The 22,863-nt window shown below is 46.0% G+C and overlaps 1 protein-coding gene across 2 annotated transcripts in view; it reads right to left on the reverse strand.

The window, feature by feature from the left end:
- Window positions 1-22,863, reverse strand: part of DCUN1D3 (defective in cullin neddylation 1 domain containing 3) — a 36,459-nt gene that overhangs the window by 2,329 nt on the left and 11,267 nt on the right. For both annotated transcript variants that reach the window (XM_082200149.1, XM_082200150.1), the window contains exons 3-4: window positions 10,895-10,976; window positions 1,557-2,089 (exon numbers count right to left, since the gene is read on the reverse strand). In XM_082200149.1, the coding sequence (XP_082056275.1) occupies window positions 1,557-1,987 (431 nt within the window). In that variant the 5' untranslated portion in view covers window positions 1,988-2,089; window positions 10,895-10,976. The remainder of the gene's footprint in view (window positions 1-1,556; window positions 2,090-10,894; window positions 10,977-22,863) is intronic.

Below are 22,863 nucleotides of genomic sequence, written 5' to 3' on the forward strand. Positions count from 1 at the left end.
ATGATTCCCTCCGCAACACAATCTGAAGCCCAATGGATCAGTCCAGCTTATTTATTTGTTTGATTCCTTTTATGAATCAAATAATTTTTATTTGATTCCTTTTATGAATCAAGGGACGCGGGTGGCGCTGTGGGTTAAGCCTAGGACTTGCCGATCAGAAAGTCGGCGGTTCGAATCCCCACGACGGGGATCCCTGTTGCTTGGTCCCTGCTCCTGCCAACCTAGCAGTTCAAAAGCACGTCAAAGTGCAAGTAGATAAATAGGTACCGCTCCGGCGGGAAGGTAAAAGGTGTTTCTGTGGGCTGCTCTGGTTCGCCAGAAGCAGATTAGTCATGCTGGCCACATGACCCGGAAGCTGTACGCCGGCTCCTTTGACCAATAAAGCGAGATGAGCACCGCAACCCCGGAGTCGGCCACGACTGGACCTAATGGTCAGGGGTCCCTTTACCTTTACCTTTTTATGAATCACTGCCTTTATAATATAGTAAGTGATTTACAGTTAAATCATCAGCAGTGAAAACAATTCCATACTAAAACACACACACACAGAGAGCGAATTCCACACACACACACACACACACACACACACACAATTAAAAACACAAACATAAGGCTGTTCCCAAAGGTCCACTCAGTCAAGCATCCTGCTTCCCAAAGCGGGCAGCCGGATGACTCCAGGAAGCCCACACGCAGAGACGGAAGGCAAACAACCTTCTCCTGCTATTAACTAATCTTGGACTTATGCTCATGCACTAAAAGGTGGTTGAAGCTCCAAAGATCTGTAGCTCAGTTCAGACTTACCTGGCAGTCCTCGTGGGGTAGGTCAATGGGTGAGCTGCACCCCCCTCCACAATACTTCAGCCCTGTATACCTGAAGGAGCGTCTCTGCCCCCATTGTGCAGCCTGGGCACCAAGGTCCAGCTCCAAGGGCCTTCTGGTGGTTCCCTCATTGCAAGAAGTTATAGGGAACCTGGCAGAGGGCCTTCTTGCATTGGCACCCTCCCACCAGATGTCAGAGATAAACAGACAACTTTCCATAGGCATCTGAAGGCAGCCCTGTACAGGGAAGCTTTAATGTCTGATGCTTTGTTGTGTTCTTTTATATTCTGTTGGAAGCTGCCATAATAACAACAACAACAACCTAACAGGTGAGAGTGGGACTCCACTTGGAGGGACCAGTTGCAAGTCTTCAAAAAGGTGAGAAAAACAACTCATTTGCACATACTTTTTTCCAAAAAGAGAAGAATTTGAGAATCATGATTTTTACAACAGCAGGTTTAAATTTTCAAAAACATTTTTTTGTAATCCAACTATTTATAAAACCTGAAACCATCACCTGAAGAGGCATCCTCTAATGTATAAAAAGGGGGTGCCTCTTCTAAAATCGACGCAGTGTGCATCACCTAAAAGACATGGGGAGTATGGTTTCTGTTAGAATCGTTTTCTCTTATATACAGCTTATGTAGATTCACAATCAATCAGAAAGTTGGCAATCCACCAATATTTATGTAAGTCAGGAAATAGTCTCTGAGCAGGTCACAGCTGCAGGAACTCACCTTGTGAATTTGCACATGGTAGCTGCCTGGAACTTCCATGCCAGAACGAGGACTTTGAATTCAGTTGGGTCGACACAGAGGTCGTTGCAAAAATGCTCCATGCCTTCCTCTAATATGGCATCTTCTCGCTCGTCCTTGTATCTCCTAAATAATTCCTCAGTCCTGTGGAGGGACGATTCCTCTGTGCCAGAAACTGGCTCCTTCTTTGCATCCCCGGAAGAAGAAGGAGGATGACTAGACTCTACAGAGGCTTCCATCTTCTTTGTCCCATTAACCAGGATGTCCCCGGAGGATTTCCCACCGACGGTGCAGTGTTCCTCCTTGTGAATCGTGCTCCGCTTGCCGTGAGCCTTGCCGCTCGATTCTCGGTCGCCATTTTTGCTGCCAAGAGTGGAAGAAGGATTCTTGCACTTGGTGACGCACTGGCCCATGGTGTCCCACGCCCAGCGGTTAGAGCGGCCCCCTTGCTATCGCACGCCCACGCCGCCGCTGCTTGGTGGGTCTCAGCATGCCATCATTGACGGTGGAGCAACCTAGGGGGAAGAGGGTGGGGAAATTGTTTAGAACAGGGGTGCCAACATGAATAAAATATTGGGGTGTTTGTGTAAGCCCCGCCCTGCATAATTGATCACATGACGCAGTACACACACACCATTTGAATGGCAATGCCCATCAACTTGGGGGGAGGCAGCCTCCTCAGATATTTAATTGGGGGGCCAAAGATCCCACAGACTCTAGGAGTTGGCTCCTATGGTTTAGAAATAACAATAAAACAATGAACAGGGTGGTGATACAATGACTACTGCAATCGACACAAGATCTAAACCACTGAGCCTTTTAGGTTTGCCATTCGGAAGGTCAGCGGTTCGAATCCGACCGACGAAGGTGAGCTCCCGTTGCTCTGTCTCAGCTCCTGCCAACCTAGCAGTTCGAAAGCATGCCAGTGCAAGTAGATAAATAGATACTGCAGTGGCAGGAAGGTAAACAGCATTTCAATGTGCTCTGGTTTCCATCACAGTGTCCTGCTGCACCAGAAGCGGTTTAGTCATGCTGGCCACATGACCCGGAGAGCTTTCTGTGGATAAATGCTGGCTCCCTCGGATTGAAAGTGAGATAAGCGCCGCAACCCCACAGTCACCTTTGACTGGACTTAACCGTCCAAGGGTCCTTTACCTTTGCATGTATGCATCACAGTTGGTGCCACCTTCCAAGCAAGAGACTGGAGGAAATTACCTAAGATACCGCTGCCATCTGTAGTTCATAGAAATACTTAAATTGAAAGCAACTAACTTTAAAAAAGGTGTGTTGCCCAATTAATGAAAGATGCACTTATAGTCAGTTGAATATATAGTCAGTTGCCCAAAATACCTGGAGAAGGATTTTGGGGAGCACTGGAGAGGACAGAACTGGGCTAAACAGTCCCATCCAATATATGACCTCATCCTTTGTTTCCACTTTGGATACTCTGGCTAAACTCTTATGTCATCCACAGTCTCAAGATTGCAGTCTCTGAAGGATTCTTGTGCACCCTCCCAGTTGTGCAATGCAGCCTTGCAGAAGTGCAAAATGTGTTTGGCCGGGCTTGCCCCGACAGCACAGGAAGTGACTGTTTCTGGGGCAGTACTTTGCATGTGAGCCCTGCTGAAGCTCTCAAGGCAAGGATTCTGGTGCAGCCTGCAAATTGAAGACAACCCAGTGTAGCCTAGTGGCTAGGTCACTGAGCGATGGATGGGGAAATGGTTAGCTCGGATCTTTCCTCTGCCATGAACTCATCTGGTGATTTTTAGTCTAAGACCCTTTTCCCCCCAACCTATTTTTATAAGGCCATTATAGGGTTGCAATCAGATCGTATAGGCAAAGAAGTCTAGAAATCAGAGTTGTCACAAGTAGCCAATTTCAGCCGTTGACTGAATCAATGAAAACAAAGATATTCTCCAGGTGTTTTGGGCAACTGGCTGATGACACTTCATCTAGAGGGCACCAGGCTGGCAAATCCTGGCCAACTTTGGTACAAGATCTCAGGGAAATAATATCATTGCACAAGGCCCTTACTAATCAGCTTAGGTCCAGGATATCACAAGGACTGCCTGATCCCTTATATTGCCACCTGATCACCAAAATATTTGAAGGGAGTCTCCATTGGTGATCAGCCGTGGTTCAGAGGTGCATCTTGTGATTTACCAGAAGCCATGCATTCAATGCATGTCATCCCAAGCCATTAGAACTCCCTCCCAGCTGAGATCAGGTAGGCACGTCCTCCTTGCTGAACCTGCATGGTTTATGGCTATGTACAGTGCTAAGAAATGCTAATGATTAAGAGGTGTAGAAATGGCTTAAATTAAAGAATTAAATGAACAACTTCCTGCCAACTGCTGCTTTTAATGATAGATGCCAGGGATTGAACATGGGACCCCTGACCTATGGTCTTTTCCCCGCAGTGAAGTCGAACGTCGTCCCCCCGCAGCCCTGAGAGGGCTCATCTAGGATCCTGGTGCACCCCCATTAAGACTGGCCTTGTTGCTTTATCGAAGCCCTTTTAAACAGCATGCTTCTGCAATGCTGTGACCAAGGTTGTTGGTTCGCAAATTCTATGTGATTCTGCTTGCCTCTCCAGGAGGCAGGACAGGTAGCATGAGAGACATCATCACCTTATTGTGCAATAATAAATTGCTTACACAAACACCCCTTGTGCTAGCTCAAGATGCTTCAAATCTGCCAGGAAAAAAACCACACACGTGGATTCAGCACAGTCTCCACATTTATTGTGGGCGTACCTAAATGACCCCCCACCGCCCCAGGTCTCTCCATTTGGAAGCACCCTTTAAACTGTGTGATGCCACATTTCCTCATCTCTGCACCTAGAAAGCAGCTGTGGCTTCTCCCAGCGGCCGACTGGCAAGAGGTAATCAAAGGAAATTCCTAAAATTCTTACTGTAACACAGGGTTACAAAGAGGTCGATTCATGCGCTGAATTTGCCGAGACAGATGACTCTGACCCAGAATCTTTTTCAGGAAGCTATTTAAAAACCATAAATGCATTTTAATAGCTAAGCATCCAAGGAGCTTTACGATACCCACAGTTTGCATCGAGCTACTGCCAAGTTTGGATTCCTGGCTCCATTTGCTGCACTTTCTCTTCTACCAGTCTCCAAAGTTTGGATTTTACAGTGGAAATCTAAAGGCCTGCATCCTCCCCACCAAAAAACCCCGTGCTGGAGCAATGTGCCTGGGGAAGGGGGGGGGGAGAGTATAAGAAGTGATATAAAAAGGCAATATAAAAAGGCTATGATGGCGACAGAACGACTTGCCTTCTGTGGGATAAATCAGAGGACTGCATGTTGCCCACCCTGATCCAGTCCCATGAAAACTGCTAAGTTATCATTAAAAAGGACATGGAGTATTGAGGCTGGCTGAGATGGCAGATGGTTCTAATCATGGCTAGATAAACTGTGTTCAGTGCAGAGCTGTCTTTAAGGGCTCTTGGAAGCACAGCAGCCCGCCTCATAGGGATGTTGTGCCAGTGGGCCAGATAATGCACATCGCTGCTCTCTTTCCAACTGGAGTGAGTGCTCAAACCTGGTTTTATCTTGGAGGCTGCCAGCTCCTCTACACCATCTTTACAAAACTTTCAGCTCTGCCAGGGCAGCCTCCCTGGCACACTCCATGAATACGCCAAATTTATGTAACAAGAGAATGAAAAAGTTATCTGCCTTTCCAGGGGCAGATATGCTAACGAAGCAAGTTTTTGTCATGAAAAGGGCAGCAAATACTTTCAGGTTTAAGGCAGACCTCTGATGAATACAGTTTTTAAAAAGCAAGCACTCATAAATCATCCATACTTTATGGGGAGAGATGGGTGGATTTTGAGGAAAGTAATTTGGAAGCGAGGTTTCACTGAACAACATTGAGCCCAATGCTGGTTAACATTGTTATAATCTGACTTTGAGGGTGCTCAGACCTCCCGAGTTTGTACGGATATATTTTTCATTCGAAAAAGAATTTTCAAGGTAGGTTTCTCAGGGAAATGTACTTGCCAGCCAATTCCAAGCATTTCCCAAGTTTTTAACGTGTGATATTTTATTGTATTTTTGGTTTTTATGGAAGCCGCCCAGAGTGGCTGGGGAGGCCCAGCCAGATGGGCGGGGTATAAATAATAAATTATTATTATTATTATTATTATTATTATTATTATTATTATTATTATTATTATTCCCCGCTTGGTTCAGTTCATTAAAGGGAAATCAATACTTTCAACAGTACTTTCAAGATCGAACTTTTGCTGCTCTTAGAAAAGCTTTCATGGTCCTTCATTTCCAAACAATGCCTTCTGCCTATTTGGAGGGAAAGTATAAAAGGATTCCCTATGCACAGCAGATGTGTGTTTGTGGTACCCGGTCAGTAATCACACAGTCCAAAGTTGGCGTTAATGATATCCCACCGTTCACAAAGGTATTTCAGGAGCAGTAGACGATGTTTCCACTTCCATCTTGCTTTAAAACATTTAACATTGTTAGTCACCGTAATTAACATATCCTTTTACTGATTAACTGCATTCTTCTGAGATCCGGAGAAAACCTGTCTGAAGTTTGATGCTGCTTGATGCTTTTAAGATTCCCCTCTCTAGATATAGATACACACAGACACACACTCAACACTTGGTATTAGAACAGATCTTTCCAAACTGTGTGTCGCAACATGGTAGTGTGTTGGCTGCAATGTGTAGGTGTGTCGTGTGAACGCTCCCTGCGCTCTTCCCGGGGCTGGAAAGGGGTTAGTTTAGCCTCTGGTTTGCTAGCAAAACTGAATTACTGTGTCACGCGAAATGATGCATGTCCAAAACACGTGTCACAAACATGTAAAGTTTGGAAAGCTCTGTATTAGAACTTTCAGGTGTTCAGAGCAATCTAGTTTTCATCATAACTTTTTTTTTCAGCCCATGGTCTGTATCCTTATAGGCCACCTTCCCGAGGCTGCATGCCAATGGTGCGCAGAGACAAGACGCATGGGGTGTGGGAAGAACAAAGTGCAACTTGCCTCAGGGCAAGATTTGAACCAGGGATCTTTTGATCCATAGCTCAGCCTTAGTTAGCTGTTCTATGAAAGTAACATATAATGACTAGTGACGGGACCAGCACTGTTATTCAGCAGTAGTGTATCTCGGTCTCTGGATGGTGGTGGCTGGTTTTTTTTTATCTCAAGTCTCTTCTAAATTTATACTGCCTCCTTTCCAACCCAGCCCTGACCACCAGTTGAGAAGAGGCCCTCAAACTCACCCACCTTGCCCAAGGTTCAGTCCCAGAGGATGAAACATCCTGGCATATAGCTGCCTGCTGTTGCAGCACATGTGCAAAAATCAGCAGACAGTGGCTGTAATCTGAGAAGGCCTAGGATGAAGATACCAGAGCCACTGCCTCCCTTACGCACCTCTGTGATGCATGATCAGATCAGCATCCGAGGCCCTGCTCCATGTCCCTCCATCTTCTGAAATTCAACAGGTGGTATGAGAGACGGGGCCTTCTTGGCTGTGGCATCCTTCTTGCAGAATGCCATTCCTAGGAAGGTCCATCTGGCCCCATCATGGCGTAACCCTTCCACACCACACGTTGAAGACCTGCTTCTAGAAGAGGGCTTGTAAAGATCAAGACACTGGGACTGTTGGTGAACCGATAATGGTTGCTATGGCTTGTTGTTTTGTGGTTTGAAAATGTCAGTAGTGCATCTGCTTCAAACTTCTTCTGCTCACTGCCTGGAATCTCTTTTCTGATAGAAAGGCAGAATCAAGACAACACACACAAATCCCACAGCAGCAGCAGAAAGGGAGTAGAACAAGACATCTCTGTTCTGGCTTTTTAAAAAGCCATACACAGAGGGAAGCACCATTAGAACAAAGCAGTGGCTCTTCCCACAATAGGATGGGATGAGGAGGCCAGTGGGAGGTGGGATGGCTATGAAGAGCCTATTTTAGATGCATGACACGTTATCCTTAGCTGGCAGAATTGTGTGTGTATATGCACAGACACACACAAAAACAAGAAGGAGAGAGAAATGATGCCAGAAGGCCCCAGCAATGCAAGAATTAGGTGTGTCCCATTACTATGCAGGGCATGAATGCAAACAAGAGCCAGTCAAGAGAGTTGGAAAGATGAAATCCGAGTGGATGTGACCCACTCCCAGCTGGCGGTGAATTGGCAAAGGAAGATGAGCAGTATGCATCAGTATGCTTCAAGATGGACAATTACTTCTTATTATTATCATCTCTTAAGTTGCTGTACCAAGCCAGCCATTCCTTGTCTCTATCAAGCCCTGAATCCAACAGCGTCAAATCTGCAACCAACTCACACCAGAGGCAAGCTGGGAAATATTTCTTGGCTGAAGGAGGATAGACTTTCAAAGTCTGCTCCAGAATTGGCTTCCTAGCAGGTAATCTGCAGGACAGCACCCAAATGGCTTCACGTGACTGAAGCCTAAACTTGTGTCTTACTTGCAAATGCAAATTCAGACAACTTCTTTCATGGCAGGACATATGGGGCAGGAGGGAAAAGGGCAATTGCCTAGCCCATTGGTCTTCCACTGGTGGGTCAGAGCTCACTAGCGGGTCACAGCCTGATCCAAGGTGGGTTGCAACAGGAGTACTACCAACATGCAAATATATGACAAAAGGTTAGGACATGGGTTCCTATATGCATGTTTGGATTGAAAGTGGGTACTGGGTCTGAAAAGGTTGAAGACCACTGACCCTACAATCCTGACCAAATGCAAGAAGGAAGCAGACACCGATTACAATTAAATGTTACTCACGCACAAAAAAACATTCCTACACTTATGCTCACGGAAGCTTTGCTGTCCCTTATGGACAGAACTAAAAAGAACCTAGGGCTATATCCAATTCTGTTAGAGTAGACCCAGTGAAATTAATGGACCTTCATTAGTCATGCCCATTTATTTCAACCTGCCTATTCTAACTAGGACAAGCATATTGCACTTTTAATTTTTATAGGCAGAGAACCACAATTTGTTGGAATAGATTTTCAGTAGGGAAGAACAAGAGGCTAAGGGAGACTTGCCCAAGGCCATAAAATGAGTTCAGAGAGAGAGAGCGCATTTGCTTCTGACACCCACATGAAGTTTGCTGTTTGAACAGCAACGGCTCCTGCAAAACAGGTTACAGGATATTCTTCACCCTCCAGCTCTCTATAGGGCCAGCCCAAGGGTGCCTGCCAGCCAGATTACCAAAGTTCAACTGGAAACAGGAATTGCCCATTGAATTTCATAAAGACGGTCCACACTTTGGGCGAGGCATAAACCCTAGGTTCTCAGCTTTAAGTCTAACATACTGTTTTACTCGGTTAGACCAGAACTCGTTCAAGCAGAGGAAACTACCAAACAACACATTCAAAAAACCATCATTGACATAGAATCATAGAGTTGGAAGGGACCCAAGGGTTATCTAGTCCAACCCCCTGCAAGGCAGGAATCTCAGCTAAAGCATCCATGACAGATGGCCATCCAACCTCTGCTTTAAAAGCTCCAACGAAGGAGAGAGTCCACAACCTCCCAAGGGAGTAAAGCTCAGATTAATTTTACAGGAACACATTTTTACCCAGATCCCTTGAAAAAGCTAAGTGTGAGGGCTTTCTGTCTCTATATGTAGGGTGATGGTGATTAGCAGAGGGGCGTGTGACCAGAGGGGATGGCACCCATCACACTCATTCAAAAACCCAATGTGCGTACAGACCTATAAAAAGTTGGTGAAGGGAAAACGCACAAAGTCATACACGTTTGGGGGATGGGGAAGAGAGATGAGGGCTTGAGGAGGGTGAAACTTATTTTAATCCTTTAGCACTGTGTGCCATTAAACCCACAAACTAACCAGAAGCTCTGTGCAGATTTGCATAAAGCTCATTTCAAAGTAAGTGTTTATTGCTTGTGGCCACAGGCAACTGCACAACAACAGTAAGATTAATTACATAGGCTCCCCCCCCCTTCCTCTCTCATAACACTGGAACTCGAGGACATCCAATAAAGCTGAATTCAGGAAAGGCAAGAGGAAGTACTTCTTCACAGGGCGCAAAGCTAAACTATGGAATAAGTTCTCACAAGAGATAGAGTTGGCCAGCTTGCATGGCTTCAAACCTGCCTTTAGCTGCAATTCTGAAGTGACCCTGCAGTGAACCCAAATACCAGGAGAATGCAAGGGGCACGATTCCATCACTGTCCAGGTTTCAAAAGGTGCTTCCATTTTCTGACACACACTTGGCTTTCTGCTTATGTCTGATAGTCTGATTATAGCTCCACCTCCTTAAGAGGTCAATCAATCCTCTTAAAATAATCGCCGCCACCACCACCATCATCATCAGTTTTAATCAAGTCTCCAGCTCCCCTGGTTGAAGGAATCAAACAATAGTAAGCTTACATTTGACTCTGCACAAGTTGGAGCCACAGCTCTCCCCCCCCCCCCGTCTGTGCACTCCTAGTTGAACTCCTAGTTGCAGGAAGCTAGACAGAGAACCAAGGAGAGTTTGGCTGCTGTGCTGTCCCCCCCTTTGCATCCAAACACTTTCTTAAAATTCACAACTGAAAATACGATGGTAAGAGACAAAAGATTATGTCTATGAAAAGCAGCAGGGACCACAGCTTAGTGGTAGAATGCATGCTTTTGCAAAAAGGCTTGATCTTGGTTACCCCAGTTAAAGGATCTCAGCAGCAGGTGCTGGGAAAGATCACTGGCCAGGACCCTGGAGAGCTACTGCCAGGCAGAACAGATAATTCAGAGCTAGATTGTCCGATAGTTTTGTGGATCATTCCTGTTCCCTTTCTTATAAATCAGGAGAGTGATACTCATTTTCCATCCAGCAGGCATTTGGCCTGTGTTGTTTATGGAGGTAAATAAGCCAGCCGGGATAGAATTATACAACCACAGATAATAGAATTGGAAAGTTGAAAGGCAGCTTCCAATATAACACATTTACTCGAGTCTAATGAGCACCCTTTTTTTTTGCCAAATTATGCTGCAAAAAAATTGGGTGCGCATTAGATGGCGCATTAGACTCGAGTAAATAAGCATCTCGGCGTCAGATCCCGCTAGCCAGCAGTGAGGTGCGGGCTCCACCCTACCTGTCCAATGAGGGGGGGGGTGGCTGTGCGCCCCTCAATGGATGAGCGCCCCCTCACTGCTGGCTCACACCACCCTCTAGACACAAACAGCCCTCCAAAGACATCAGCTGTAATATTGGCTTGCCAAAAGAGCGGCTGTCTTTTGCTAATGACAGAGTGGTCCAGACTGTCTGAGAAGCACACTTGTCTGGTCTATGAGAGAGCAACCATAACAGAGGACTTACATGCTATCCTCAGAGGAGCAGGAAGGCATTGCAGCAATGAGTCCGACTCTCCACCCACGCATCAGGGTCTCTCCATGGAACACTGTGAAAAACAGGGACATGGTTTAGAAATCTTGAAAGAAGGAAATTTCAATGGCTGCGGCACATACAAAGCTCAAGTCACCACCACAAAGCAAAATTCAAAGGTGGCAGCTTCATTTATGTGGCCATTGTTCATTGCTGATGGGTTAATTCATACCAGGGCATACATGAAGGCTAGCTGCTTCCAAGTACACAGACACTAAGTTGCATAAAGCATTTTGGCCAAGATGTCATGCACAGAGGTTTAGCAATTAGAATACCAATTAACATCTGATGCATTTAGGGAAGGGGGGAGGACATCTGTAGCTCTGCAGATGTTTCTGGACTGCCACTGTCATCATTGTTGACCACTGGCTATGCTGCCTGGGACTGATGGAAGCTACAGTCCAGCAGTATCTGTAGAGCTGCAGTTTCCCTCCCCTGATTCAGAGTATATAAACAAGGATTTACATAAGCAATGGGGAACCTGTCTCCATGCAGAGATGGGACCCGGGTGCATTCAGAAGGTGTGTCTCCAACAGCCTCAAATCCATGAACGAGAATGCAAGTTGACTCAGGGCAAAAGTACACTGCAATGTATTTAATCAGTTTTATGTCTTGTTTAAGGGATTGAAGAGGGTCCTGAGAAGTCTGTTATCGATGCAGACACTTTCACTTCTACCTGTGAACATTTCAAGTTCACAGAGGCAGGAGAAGGTCTCAGTTGTATGCGTAGGAATCTCTAAAGGGTTTTTAGGTTGACTGCAGGGTACCTTAGCCAATACTTTCCTCTGGGTGCCCCAACACCAGAGGTGAGGTAAGTTACAGTAAGAGAAGGAAGCCTTTTTTCAATGTGGCACCCAATCAGTGGCATTCACTCTCCAGTTTTCTTTTAAGCCATGGTATTATTCTAAAAAAGACTGACATTATGAGCCATCAAGCCTTAGAATTGGAACTTTTCCTGAAAGTTCCCACAGTTTGGGGCACTAGTATGTGTGTTCCTCATACATATCGTGGAGCACTATTTAGGAAACCTGGATCTAAGAGCATCTATTATATTGTTTCTTCATATTGTAAATTGCCACAGAATCTAGTGATGAAGAATGGTATATCAATATATAAGATGCAATTCCTATATTCAGGGTTCTTCCCTAGCAGGAATTCAGTTCTGGCACCTGTGTGTGCCATTGCCATTATACGAGAACAAGGGAGACATTCATGGTGAGCTCCAGCACCTCTTTTTCTCAAAAAATAGCACTGCCTATAATACCCTTTTGGGGGGGGGCACGGGTGGCATTGTGGTCTAAACCACTGAGCCTCTTGGGCTTGCTGATCAGAAGGTTGGCGGTTGGAATCCCCACGATGGGGTGAGCTCCCGTTGCTCAGTCCCTGCTCCTGCCAACCTAGCAGTTCAAAAGCAAACCAAAAATGCAAGTAGATAAATAGGTACCGCTCCAGCGGAAAGGTAAACAGTGTTTCCGTGCGCTGCTCTGGTTTCGCCAGAAGCGGCTCAGTCATGCTGGCCACATGACCCGGAAAAACTGTCTATGGACAAACGCCGGCTCCCTCGGCCAGTAAAGCGAGATGAGCGCTGCAACTCCAGAGTCGTCTGCGACTGGACTTAACTGCCGGGGTCCTTTACCTTTTTTATAATGCTTTTTTAGTGCATTCAAGTCACCTCCGTTTGGCAATCCAGCAATCACACTTGCATGGTGAATGTCTGCTTTTCATCAGCGAGCTTAGAGTGAGCTCTTCCTTACAGTACTGACTGCCCAACATGGTGAGAGATAGCTCTGCTTTACAAGGCCAACATGGCAAAAAATATTTGGCAACTCACTTTTCACTCCCATCAAGTTATGCATGAAAGCCTCCATGTCTGCTTGGCCAGAGACTGCAGCCCATTGCCACTTCAGTTCTGGAAAGCAGAAGGCTCCACAGACAAACCCAGCTTCCTCACAGATTTGAGCAGACCTCTTTTGTATGCCAAGGAAGGACAACGTGATGTTCTCTTCCCCACCTAGGCTGGCCTGCAAACAGGCTGCAGCAAACCCAGGTGCCAAGCAATTGGAACATCTGTTGCAACAGACAACAGTGAACTCTCTCTTACTATTTTGGGTTCAGTTGTGTTGCAAATTGTTCTGTAATCGGGTTGCATGGTAGCCCTGACAACATTTGTCCATTAATAGCTGCCGACTGGAGGGGTGGTGGGGAAAGAAGTCAACATTTCCAAAAATATTTTTAGAGGGCGATATTTTTGGAGAGAGAGGTGCTTTTTCTGGGCTGGGTGCTTAGAGGGAAAAAAAGACACACTTTTAAACAGACCAAGACAAAAACAACCCTGCAGAACACACTTTATTAAAGGTGACTAGCTAGTTACAAGCCTAACATCAGCGATGAGCAGCATTACACAGGAAGTTGTTTGGTACAGACTCAGGCCATTGTTCCACTGAGCTCAGAGCCTGCCTACATTGACTGGCAGCTCTCCAGGGTTTCAGACAAGGGTTCCCAGGCCTACTTATAGATGCTGCGGGTTGAACCAGGGGTATTTGCATGCATAATATTCAGTGAGCTGCAGCCTGTCCCTGAGAGCTTCCTTATCACCAGGACCAGCCAACCTTGTTGCCAAACTCTGCTTTTCATCTCTTGCCTCTCTCTTGTCACACCTCTCATTTCCTTTAAATCCTTACTCAATGCCCACATTTCCTGACACACCTTTGGCACGACTACAGCGTCCTCTGGACACTGCAGTAGCCAAGTGAAAGCATACATAAATGAAAGCCATACATGCTCTTCCCCTATCTGTTGCCATTTCTCTAAGAGCTCTAGCTCAACGGCAGAGCATTTGCCTTGCACACAGAAGCTGCCAGGTTCAATCCCCAACATCCCCAGGTAGTGGTTCCTGCCTGAAACCCTGGAGAGCCACGGCCAGTCAGTGTAGACAGTGGTGAGCTGGACAGACCAACGGTCTGATTTGGTATAAGGCAGCTTCCTCTGTCTCCATTCCTTGGCTGCCTGTGCCAAATTTTAGATCGCAAAATACTTGGGGAAGGGATTGTGTCTTATATTCTAAAGAAGCCTTCGTCCAACTTGGTGACCTCCAGATATTGTGGACTTCCAACTTCCACAAAGGATGGAGCTCATGGGAGTTGTTTCCCTTCTATATTCATTTCTCTTCTGCTGTAGTGTCTGGGCTACATTAGAGAGGAGAAAACTAAAGTAGAATCCCATGCTAGAAAGTGAAGGATGAAGTGACAATCATAGAATTGTAGAGTTGGAAGGGACCCTAAGGGCTCATCTAGTCCAGGCATGTCCAAAGTCTGTCTTGGGGGCCTAATCCGGCCCGCCGGTCGGTTTAATCCGGCCCCTGTGGCAGTTTATTTCCTGGGGTAAAATCCTAAAAAAAACCTCAGCAACTTTGGTCGGCCCCCACGGCCCTTCATTTCATCAAATCTGGCCCTCTTGGAAAAAGGTTTGGACACCACTGATTCTAGTCCAATCCCCTGCAATGCAGCAGTCTCAGCTAAAGCATCCATGACAGATGGCCATCCAACCTCTGCTTGAAAACCTCCAAGGAAGGAGAGTCCACCACCGCTCATGGGAGTCTCTTCCACTGCTGAACAGCTCTTACTGTCAGAAAGTTTTCCCAAATGTTTAGTCAGAATCTCCTTTCTGACAACTTGAAGCCATTGGTTTGAGTCCTACCCTCCAGAGCAGGAGAAAACAAGCATGCTCCCTCCTCCATGTGACAGCCCTTGAGATATTTGATATCTCCTCTCAGTCTCCTCTTTTCTAGGCTAAACATACCCAGCTCCTTCAAATGCTCCTCATAAGGCTTAGTTTCCAGACCCTTGATCATCTTGGTTGCCCTCCTCTGCACACGTTCCAGCTTGTCAACATCCTTCTTAATTTGTGGTGCCCAGAATTGGATACTGTATTCCAAGTGTGGTCTGACCAAGGCAGAATAGAGAGGAACTATTACTTCCCTCTGAATGACCTCTGAGAACTCGCATTCAGACTTCCAAATCAAAACAGAGCTCAGAGAGAAGTCTGAACTTCTATATAATTTTATTTTTATGCTGCCTTTCCATAATTAAAAGCCCCTAAACTTCCCATGATAGCTGTCTACACTTCCTTGCGGAAGCCTAACTCACTTCTGACAGCTGCAGCTCTGGATAAATTCTGTAAAACCATTGGCTACAACAGATTGCCATTTTCTAACATTACTGCATTTTTCTTGTTGGAAGTGGGATAAAAAGTTGTTTAAATCTTAACCAAATAGTGAACCTTTCAGCACTGTGTGGACTTTCTAATGAATTGACTTTCTAAAGAGAGATTCTTACATCCGGATAACATTACCATGTTATATGAATAACATTTTAGGTTCATAATCATCTACTTATAAATGTACATAGATAAAATGTATGTATCATAATCAATAAAAAAATCAATAAAAATGATAAATACCGTATTTTTCGCTCTATAACACGCACCAGACCATAACACGCACATAGTGTTTAGAGGAGGAAAACAAGAAAAAAAAATATTCTAAACGAAACAGTGGATGTATGATTTTTGTGGCTTATGCTGTGGCCACAGACATGTGATCTGACGGTGAGTTTGGGGTAGCCCAATGCAAAAATCCTGAGGATCCATGTGGATCCATGCTTTGTAACCACGTTTTTGCACCACTGCGGCCCCAGGCAACAGTGGGTGTGGTTTTTTTTGGTGCAAGCTGTAGCCATGGGCATGCTATGTGATCTGATGGTGAATTTGGGGTGACCCAGTGCAAAACTCCTGAGGATCCATGTGGATCCGTGATTTGTAACCACGTTTTAAGTGGGGAGGGAAGGAAAAGCACTCAAGGGACAAGGAGCACACGTGGGATGTGTGGAGAAAGGATGCTGCTAATAATGCAGAAGAGGGGTATAAAAGAAGAAGGCTCCTCTCCTCTCCCGCTTTGCTCCTTTAAAGAAAGAAGGCTCTGCTTCTCTCCCACCTCCCTGGCTTAGCGAGCTGAAAAACTTTGCTGCTATTTAGTGAACTGAGTGGGGAGGAGAGAGGGGCAGAGCGCCTGCTTGCTTTAAAGGAGCCAACTGGACAGGAGCCGCTTACACTCATGTAAGCGGCTCCTCTCCTCTCCTCTCCTCTCCTCTCCTCTCCTGCTTTGCTCCTTTAAAGCAAGCAGGCTTTCTGTCCCTCTCTCCTCCCCATTCAGCGGCTCTTCTCCCGCTTTGCTGTTTCAAAGCGAGCAAAGCAAGCCACGGAGGAGGGAAGGAAGGGGAACCATGGATCCTCTGCTCACGACTGCAGCAGATCCCCCCGCCATCCGTAGGCATTCGCTCCATAACACGCACAGACATTTCCCCTTACTTTCTAGGAGAAAAAAAGTGAGTGTTATGGAGCAAAAAATTGGAAGGCTGTGTGGAATAGAGGGGAAGAAAGTGGAGCAATTCTGCTGAACTCTTCTATCTAAAACAGGGATGGGGACCCTCAGGCCTGGGAGCCAGATATGTCACTCCAAGTATCACTGTCTGCAAACCATGCAACCTCCCAAGCCACATCCCTCACCAGCCCTGCTCTGCACACTCCTCATGTGTGTTTGCCTGGCTAGAATGTGTCCCTGAACTCTGATGAACTCCTTGCTTGTCAGGATGGATGATAGAAAGGACCTTGTGAGTGTGAAGAAACTCAGCCTGCTGTATAAAGGTGATATTCACATTTACTGCTCTTTCTGCATTGGCCACAGGACCTGCCCATGACTTCCACAGAGCTCCCGTGAGGTTGCCCAGAAAGGAAAGTGGCCCCTGGGCTGAATCAGCTCCCCACCTTTACACCAGCTCAGTCGGCAGAACACGAGACTCTCAATCTGAAGGCCAAAGGTTTTGTGCATTGCAGGGGTTGGACTAGAGAACCCTTGTGGTCCTTTCCAACTCTGTGATTCTGTGCACCAAGGTGACATATCAAAATGCAGTGCCTTGAGACTTCCGTGAGCTGGAGGAGAAATTCCACAAGGAAGCTCAGTTCCTTTAAGAGAGAAAAGAGGTCCGTCCAACCGCCTTAGAAAATGAGGAAGTGTAACTAGACTAAAGCCTCACCCACTTTACCCAAATTGTAACTGCGATTTTGGAGGGAAACCACCAGTTCCCCTTTTGTCCTAACCAAGAGTGGTTTTTAAAGAGCTGCTCTGCAGATCTAGATGCAACCACTGTAGGAATCTTTCATAAACCTTCTGCAGACCGGTGAAATGAATCTTCATGTTCAAAACACGGCAGGCAGTCACTACTGGGAAGCGAAGTAGCAGCAGCAGCTAGGCTCACAAAACCAATTCTGTCCTACTCCGTTCCTGCTTTTGCTATCAGCCAGCAATGTGTCATGTGCGTCCCATGCTGGCACATCCCCAAATTGCAACATCATTCATATGATTGCAAGAGCTTGATGGGAGTTCATTCTTCTAACATCTTTTCAAGGACTCCACCGGAATCAAACATCTTAAGGAACTGTCATGAAGAGGATTACCCAACAGCTCAACTGAAAGTCAGGTTCCTCTCCAGGCAAATGTCATCCCTAGCTAGCAGGACCAGTGGTCAGGGATGATGGGAACTGTAGTCCAAAAACCCAATTTGGGAAACCCTGCTCTAGTCTAATATTCTGCTAGTTCGTCTGTCAGTCCTATGAACACCAAGCATCAGAAACAAAGCACCCAAACAAGGTAAGCCAGCCTTGTAAATAAGGTAACAACTCCAGAACCAGAGACTGGTTGTGGGAGTGAAGAGGAGAAGATGAACTATGTGAGACACACACACATCCCCAAACACATGCTTTTGTATCAGCAATTCAAACATTTCTTTTGAAATGTAGATCTGGAGCATGGAACAGTAATTATTCTATTTCTCTCATGCACCAGCTACAGGATATATCTTTCTTTATATCACAATATTTCAAGCTCTAAATAATTCCCTTTCATTTGCAGCGATATGAAGGTCCTTCTCAGTTTGAGTGTGTCTGCACTGATTTCTCCCATCTATGAAGTTTCCCCCGGGCTTCCATTGTGTCAAGGCTGGCCCACCACCTGCAATGTGGAAATCTAAATCCCAGGATCAGAATAAATGATGCACATCCCATAGGTTTTGCTTAAGTGGATTGACAGAGCGGTGAGCCAATTTTAGCGTTCAGGTTCTCACCGAAGACTTCAGCAAAGCAGCAGAGGAGGGGGAGGAGAGACATCAGCTGGACCAGCAGATAGAAACACCAAAAGAAACAAGGGGAAGAGCTTCTAATTTCTAGAAATCTAATCTCTAGATCTCAGCAAGACATATTCTCAATCTGCACCATTAAGAATGCACAAGATTCTTAGTAGGGCCATTACCTTCACCTCACTGGACAAGCCTTTCCAAGAAAAAATAGTGTCATTTCAGATCCACCATATACATAAACCAGCTTTAAATGCTTTAAAGAGGTACGTCTTTCCCCAGAGGTTTTGAAGTCCATATCGTGATATCAGCTTCATAATTTTTGACCTGGAAATATATCGTGAAACATGATGTGTGTTATGCAAAAATCACAACATGGGAAGAATTGTGAAGCCAGTCAATGCCTCTACATTGCTCCATCCTTATTTCAAACACTATGATATATCGGTACAGTGGTACCTTGGTTTTCGAACGTCTCAGAAGTAAAACGTTTTGGTTTTCGAACGCAGAAAACCCAGAAGTAAATGCCTCTGTTTTCGAACGCACCTCAGAAGTTGAACGGCTTCCGCTGAGTCCCGCCCCCCCCATTTTCTCTACTGAATTTGCAGACCGCCCTTTGCACCTTGGTTTTCAAATGTTTTCGAAGTCGAATGGTCTTCCAGAGCAGATTACGTTCGAAAACTGAGGTACCACTGGATATCGCAATGTCTAGCTGGTGATATATCACAATGTTGAAAACCAGATAACACCCAGCCCTACTGTTTGCCTCTAGATAGTTCCATCCTTATTTCAAGCATCGTGATATATCAGTATACTGTAATGTTTAGCTGGCGATACATCGCAATGTTGAAAACCAGATATCGCCCAGCCCTAACTGATAGAGCTCTTTTCGATCCAGAAACCTTTGGGGTAAAGCAGAGCGTGGGAAGGGTGCAGCCTTTGGCCTAATTTCAGGTGGGTGGAAGGAGTCGGAGGGAGGAAAGGAGTTTGGAGGGTGGGAAATGGAAGAGGGAACCTGAAACAGATGGAGTAATAGAAGGAGGCAGAGTGAAAGCTGCATGCAAATTATCAGTTCACATCTGTGGAAAGAGTGATGTGTCCCTTCCTATGCTGTCCACAGGGCAGCAGCACAGGCAGAGAGAAAGGAATGGGTGGCCCCACTCACTTTAGATTCCGGCCTCACTGCCAACACATAGACAAAATACCACCACCCCAAGAATGCAACCCTCAACAAAATAAAGGTTTCCCATCCCTGGTATAAAGCAAGAGAGGAGACAGCTGCAAAACCACCTCTGTTTCTAAGCGCCTGTCAGCAGAGCTTAAGGAACTCGCATGATGAGAGGGGTTTTCTAGCTTGGATGCAGGCGAGACACAGAGGCTTTCCTCAACAGCACCTGCCAAAACATGCATTCAATTCTACTGTACCTTAATGCAATGAGAATCCAAACGCTTTTGTTACTGCTAAATAATTCCCACATGCCACTTGCAATCTGCAGAGCCCTTTGTGGTCTGTCTGCTTCATTCATCCACCCTGTGTGTTATTATTTCACAAGTGAAGAACCAACTCTGACCAAAATCTGGCTGGGCCGTAGCAAAGGTGGGACTTCCAATGCTGCTCTCCTAGGTGGAGAATCTTGTATTAGTCCAAGGACCTCATTTCCTCCTGGGCAACCTTTCAGGGGCTGTATACCAGTGGTGGCAGGTTTGCTGCTGACCTAACTCCCTGACTGCACACCACGGCAACTAAATGCTAAGCCGGGGGCTTTTATTTCATTAAAAAGCAGAGCTGACACGTGCTTGAGTGAGGGATGAGCCTTGCAATCCAAAATGGAGGGTGTGAGTTCGGGGGTGGGGAACCTTCTCCAGCTCAATGGCCACATTCTACTCTGGGCAACCTTTTCCAGGGGCCATATGCCAGTGATGGGCAAGGCCAGAGACAAAACTGGACAGAGCAAGCAATGTAATTTTTGCCTTCATACACACATTCACACACCCCTATCTGCCCTCCATGTAGGCAAGCAACAGACATTATCAATATTCAATGACACATTTCCAGCAAGGCAAAAACACTCAAGGAGGGCCAGTGAATATGACATGTCTTGCAGAGAAGGGGTGTGCTGGGGAGAGTCCCAAGGGCCAGACAGAGAAACTTGGAAGGGTGAATTTACCCTAAGGCTATAGTTCCCCACCTATGAAATTGTACAGTGTTTCCCAAACTTGGGTCTCCAGCTGTTTTTGGAATACAACTCCCATCATCCCTAGGTAGCAAGACCAGTGGTCAAGGATGGTGGGAATTGTAGTCCAAAAACAGCTGGAAACCCAAGTTTGGGAAACACTGATCTAATGATCTCAGAGCCAAATGCTGTCTAGTGGTTTTACCTTCCCTCCCCCCCAAAAACCTACCATACCTTTGCACTATATACAGTCTCAATGGCAAAATCTATCTTGCAAACTGAAGAGCTGTCAGCAGTTCCACAACTGTGATAAAAGTCGCCGTGGATGTACAGTGGTGCCTCGCAAGACGAAATTAATCCGTTCAGTGAGTCTCTTCGTCTAGCGGTTTTTTCGTCTTGCGAAGCAACCCTATTAGCGGCTTAGCGCTATTAGCGGTTTAGCGGCTATTAAAGGCTTAGCAGCTATTAAAGGATTAGCGGATTAGCGGCTAAAAGGCTATTAGCGGCTTAGAAAAGGGGGGGAGCGAAAAAAAATTGGAACACTTGCAAGACGTTTTCGTCTTGCAAAGCAAGCCCATAGGGAAAATCGTCTTGCGAAGCAGCTCAAAAACGGAAAACCCTTTCGTCTAGTGGGTTTTCCGTCTTGCGAGGCACCACTGTACTTCAAAGAACCAGTAACCCCCCATCCGCTGGCATCTTTAACACTTGGATGTTAAGTGACCCACTACTGACAATAGCCCTGGTCCAAAATCAGCTGCAGGGGGGGGGGTAGTAAGGAGACAAATTTAAATAGGTTGTGACTGTGCTAAACACACCATGGTGTCCCTGGAGAAGCATGTTGTGTTTGCAGCAACAAGGAGGGCGCAGATGCCGCCTCTACAAAGCCAAACATTCTTTTTCGTCTTCAGGCCAAGCGGCTTCTATAAAGGAAACAGCAGTTCCTGGCTGGAGAGTTAGAAGAGCAACACATTCCAGCCTGTTCAGGAAAGGTTGCTAACAAAGCTAATTTGCATGCCACTGTTTACATATAAATATGCAAGTCTGATGAAACCGTCGCTGTTAAAGCTCACTTTTATTTTGAGGACACTGGGTAGGTGAGGACAATTTCTGTACAGAGGAAGGAAAAGAGAACAACTCAGGAGGAAGGAACTGGGCACCGGTAGTAGTCATCAACCGGTCTAAATCATTTGACAAACCTGCATGAGCAGCTGTTCCAAGTGTTCAGTTGGGCCTCAAAGTCCCAGTAAGGACCACGTTGCACTCTTAAATGCTTCGTGCAAGCCTGAAATAGCTCTCTAAAAGAGATTCCACAACTAGCAACGGAGGCAGCTGTAGTTGCAATTGATATTGATATTCTTTGTCACCACTGCACACCAACATTAGCGTCCATAGAAAGATGTAGATAGTATCTTTAGAGCAGGAGTGGTACACTTTTGGACATCCAGATGGAGCTGATCTACAACTCCCATTTGTCCTAGCAAGCATGGCCAAGGGGCCAGAGATGGCAGCTGTGGTTCAGCAACACCTGGAGGGCCAAAGGTTTCCCCAGACCAAGGCGTTATGCTTTGGAAGCCAACATTGCCATCGTTTTCTTAGATCTAAACCCAGCTTTCTTAACCAAAGCCCTTAAAGTGGCCTGGGACAAAACACCAGGGATCTGTACTCCTGCATCCACTACCCATTTTCAGGGCCATAAGGCAAGGTAGGCAGACTCCAGGCTTGTAGGATCTGGGTTTGCGGGGTGTGTGTGTGTTTTACTAGAACACCAACATCCACCAAGCAGAGACAAGGGCAAAATAGTGGCTATGGAGGTGGAGCCAGATGTAGAGTGGAGCTAGGAATAGAGCCTATTCCTTCCTGCATCCCACAAGTCACAGACTGCCAGACCTTGTATGTGCAACTGCAAATCTGTATCCCAGATCTGCTTTCTCACCCAAATCAACAGATCAAGGACAGCCTTTCTGAACGTGAATGCTTTAAGCTTAGGCTACTGCTGCCACAGGGGGGTCCTCCCAGGGACTGTTATCAATAGGAAACAACATAACGTGAGGTTGAGATTCTGCTTCTCACAACCTTCTTACCCCAAGTGTAGTGGTAGCCCATGTGGTGCCCTCTAGATGTTGTTGGACTTCAGTTCCCATCATCCTTAGTCATGCCAGCTGGGGCTGATGGGAAGTGCAGTCCAACAAGACTTGATGTATCCAGGATTAAGTTTGCTTTGATCGCTTAAGCAGACTTTCAACCTGTGGATAGCACAGAATAGTGGTAGCGGTTGGGACGGCACACGGGGAGAAGGGACTGACAGCTAAGTGCCACTTCCCTTCAAGATGTGCCGATTTAATGCATCCTTCAGATCTAATACATTCAACCTCAGCAGCTTTGCTGAGCAAAACGGTAAGAAACATGGTAGATTGATTTGATGTTGCTGCTTGCAGCTGAGAAAGGGCAACAGTTTGCAAAATGAAACAGACATTTAAAAGCTCTTCTTCTACTTATTAAAAACACATGTTCACAGGGAGATTGCTACCAGATGCTGACTTTTAAC

This window comes from Podarcis vaucheri, assembly GCF_965113315.1.
Source record: "Podarcis vaucheri genome assembly, chromosome: 14".
Classification (NCBI taxonomy): Eukaryota; Metazoa; Chordata; class Lepidosauria; order Squamata; family Lacertidae; genus Podarcis; species Podarcis vaucheri.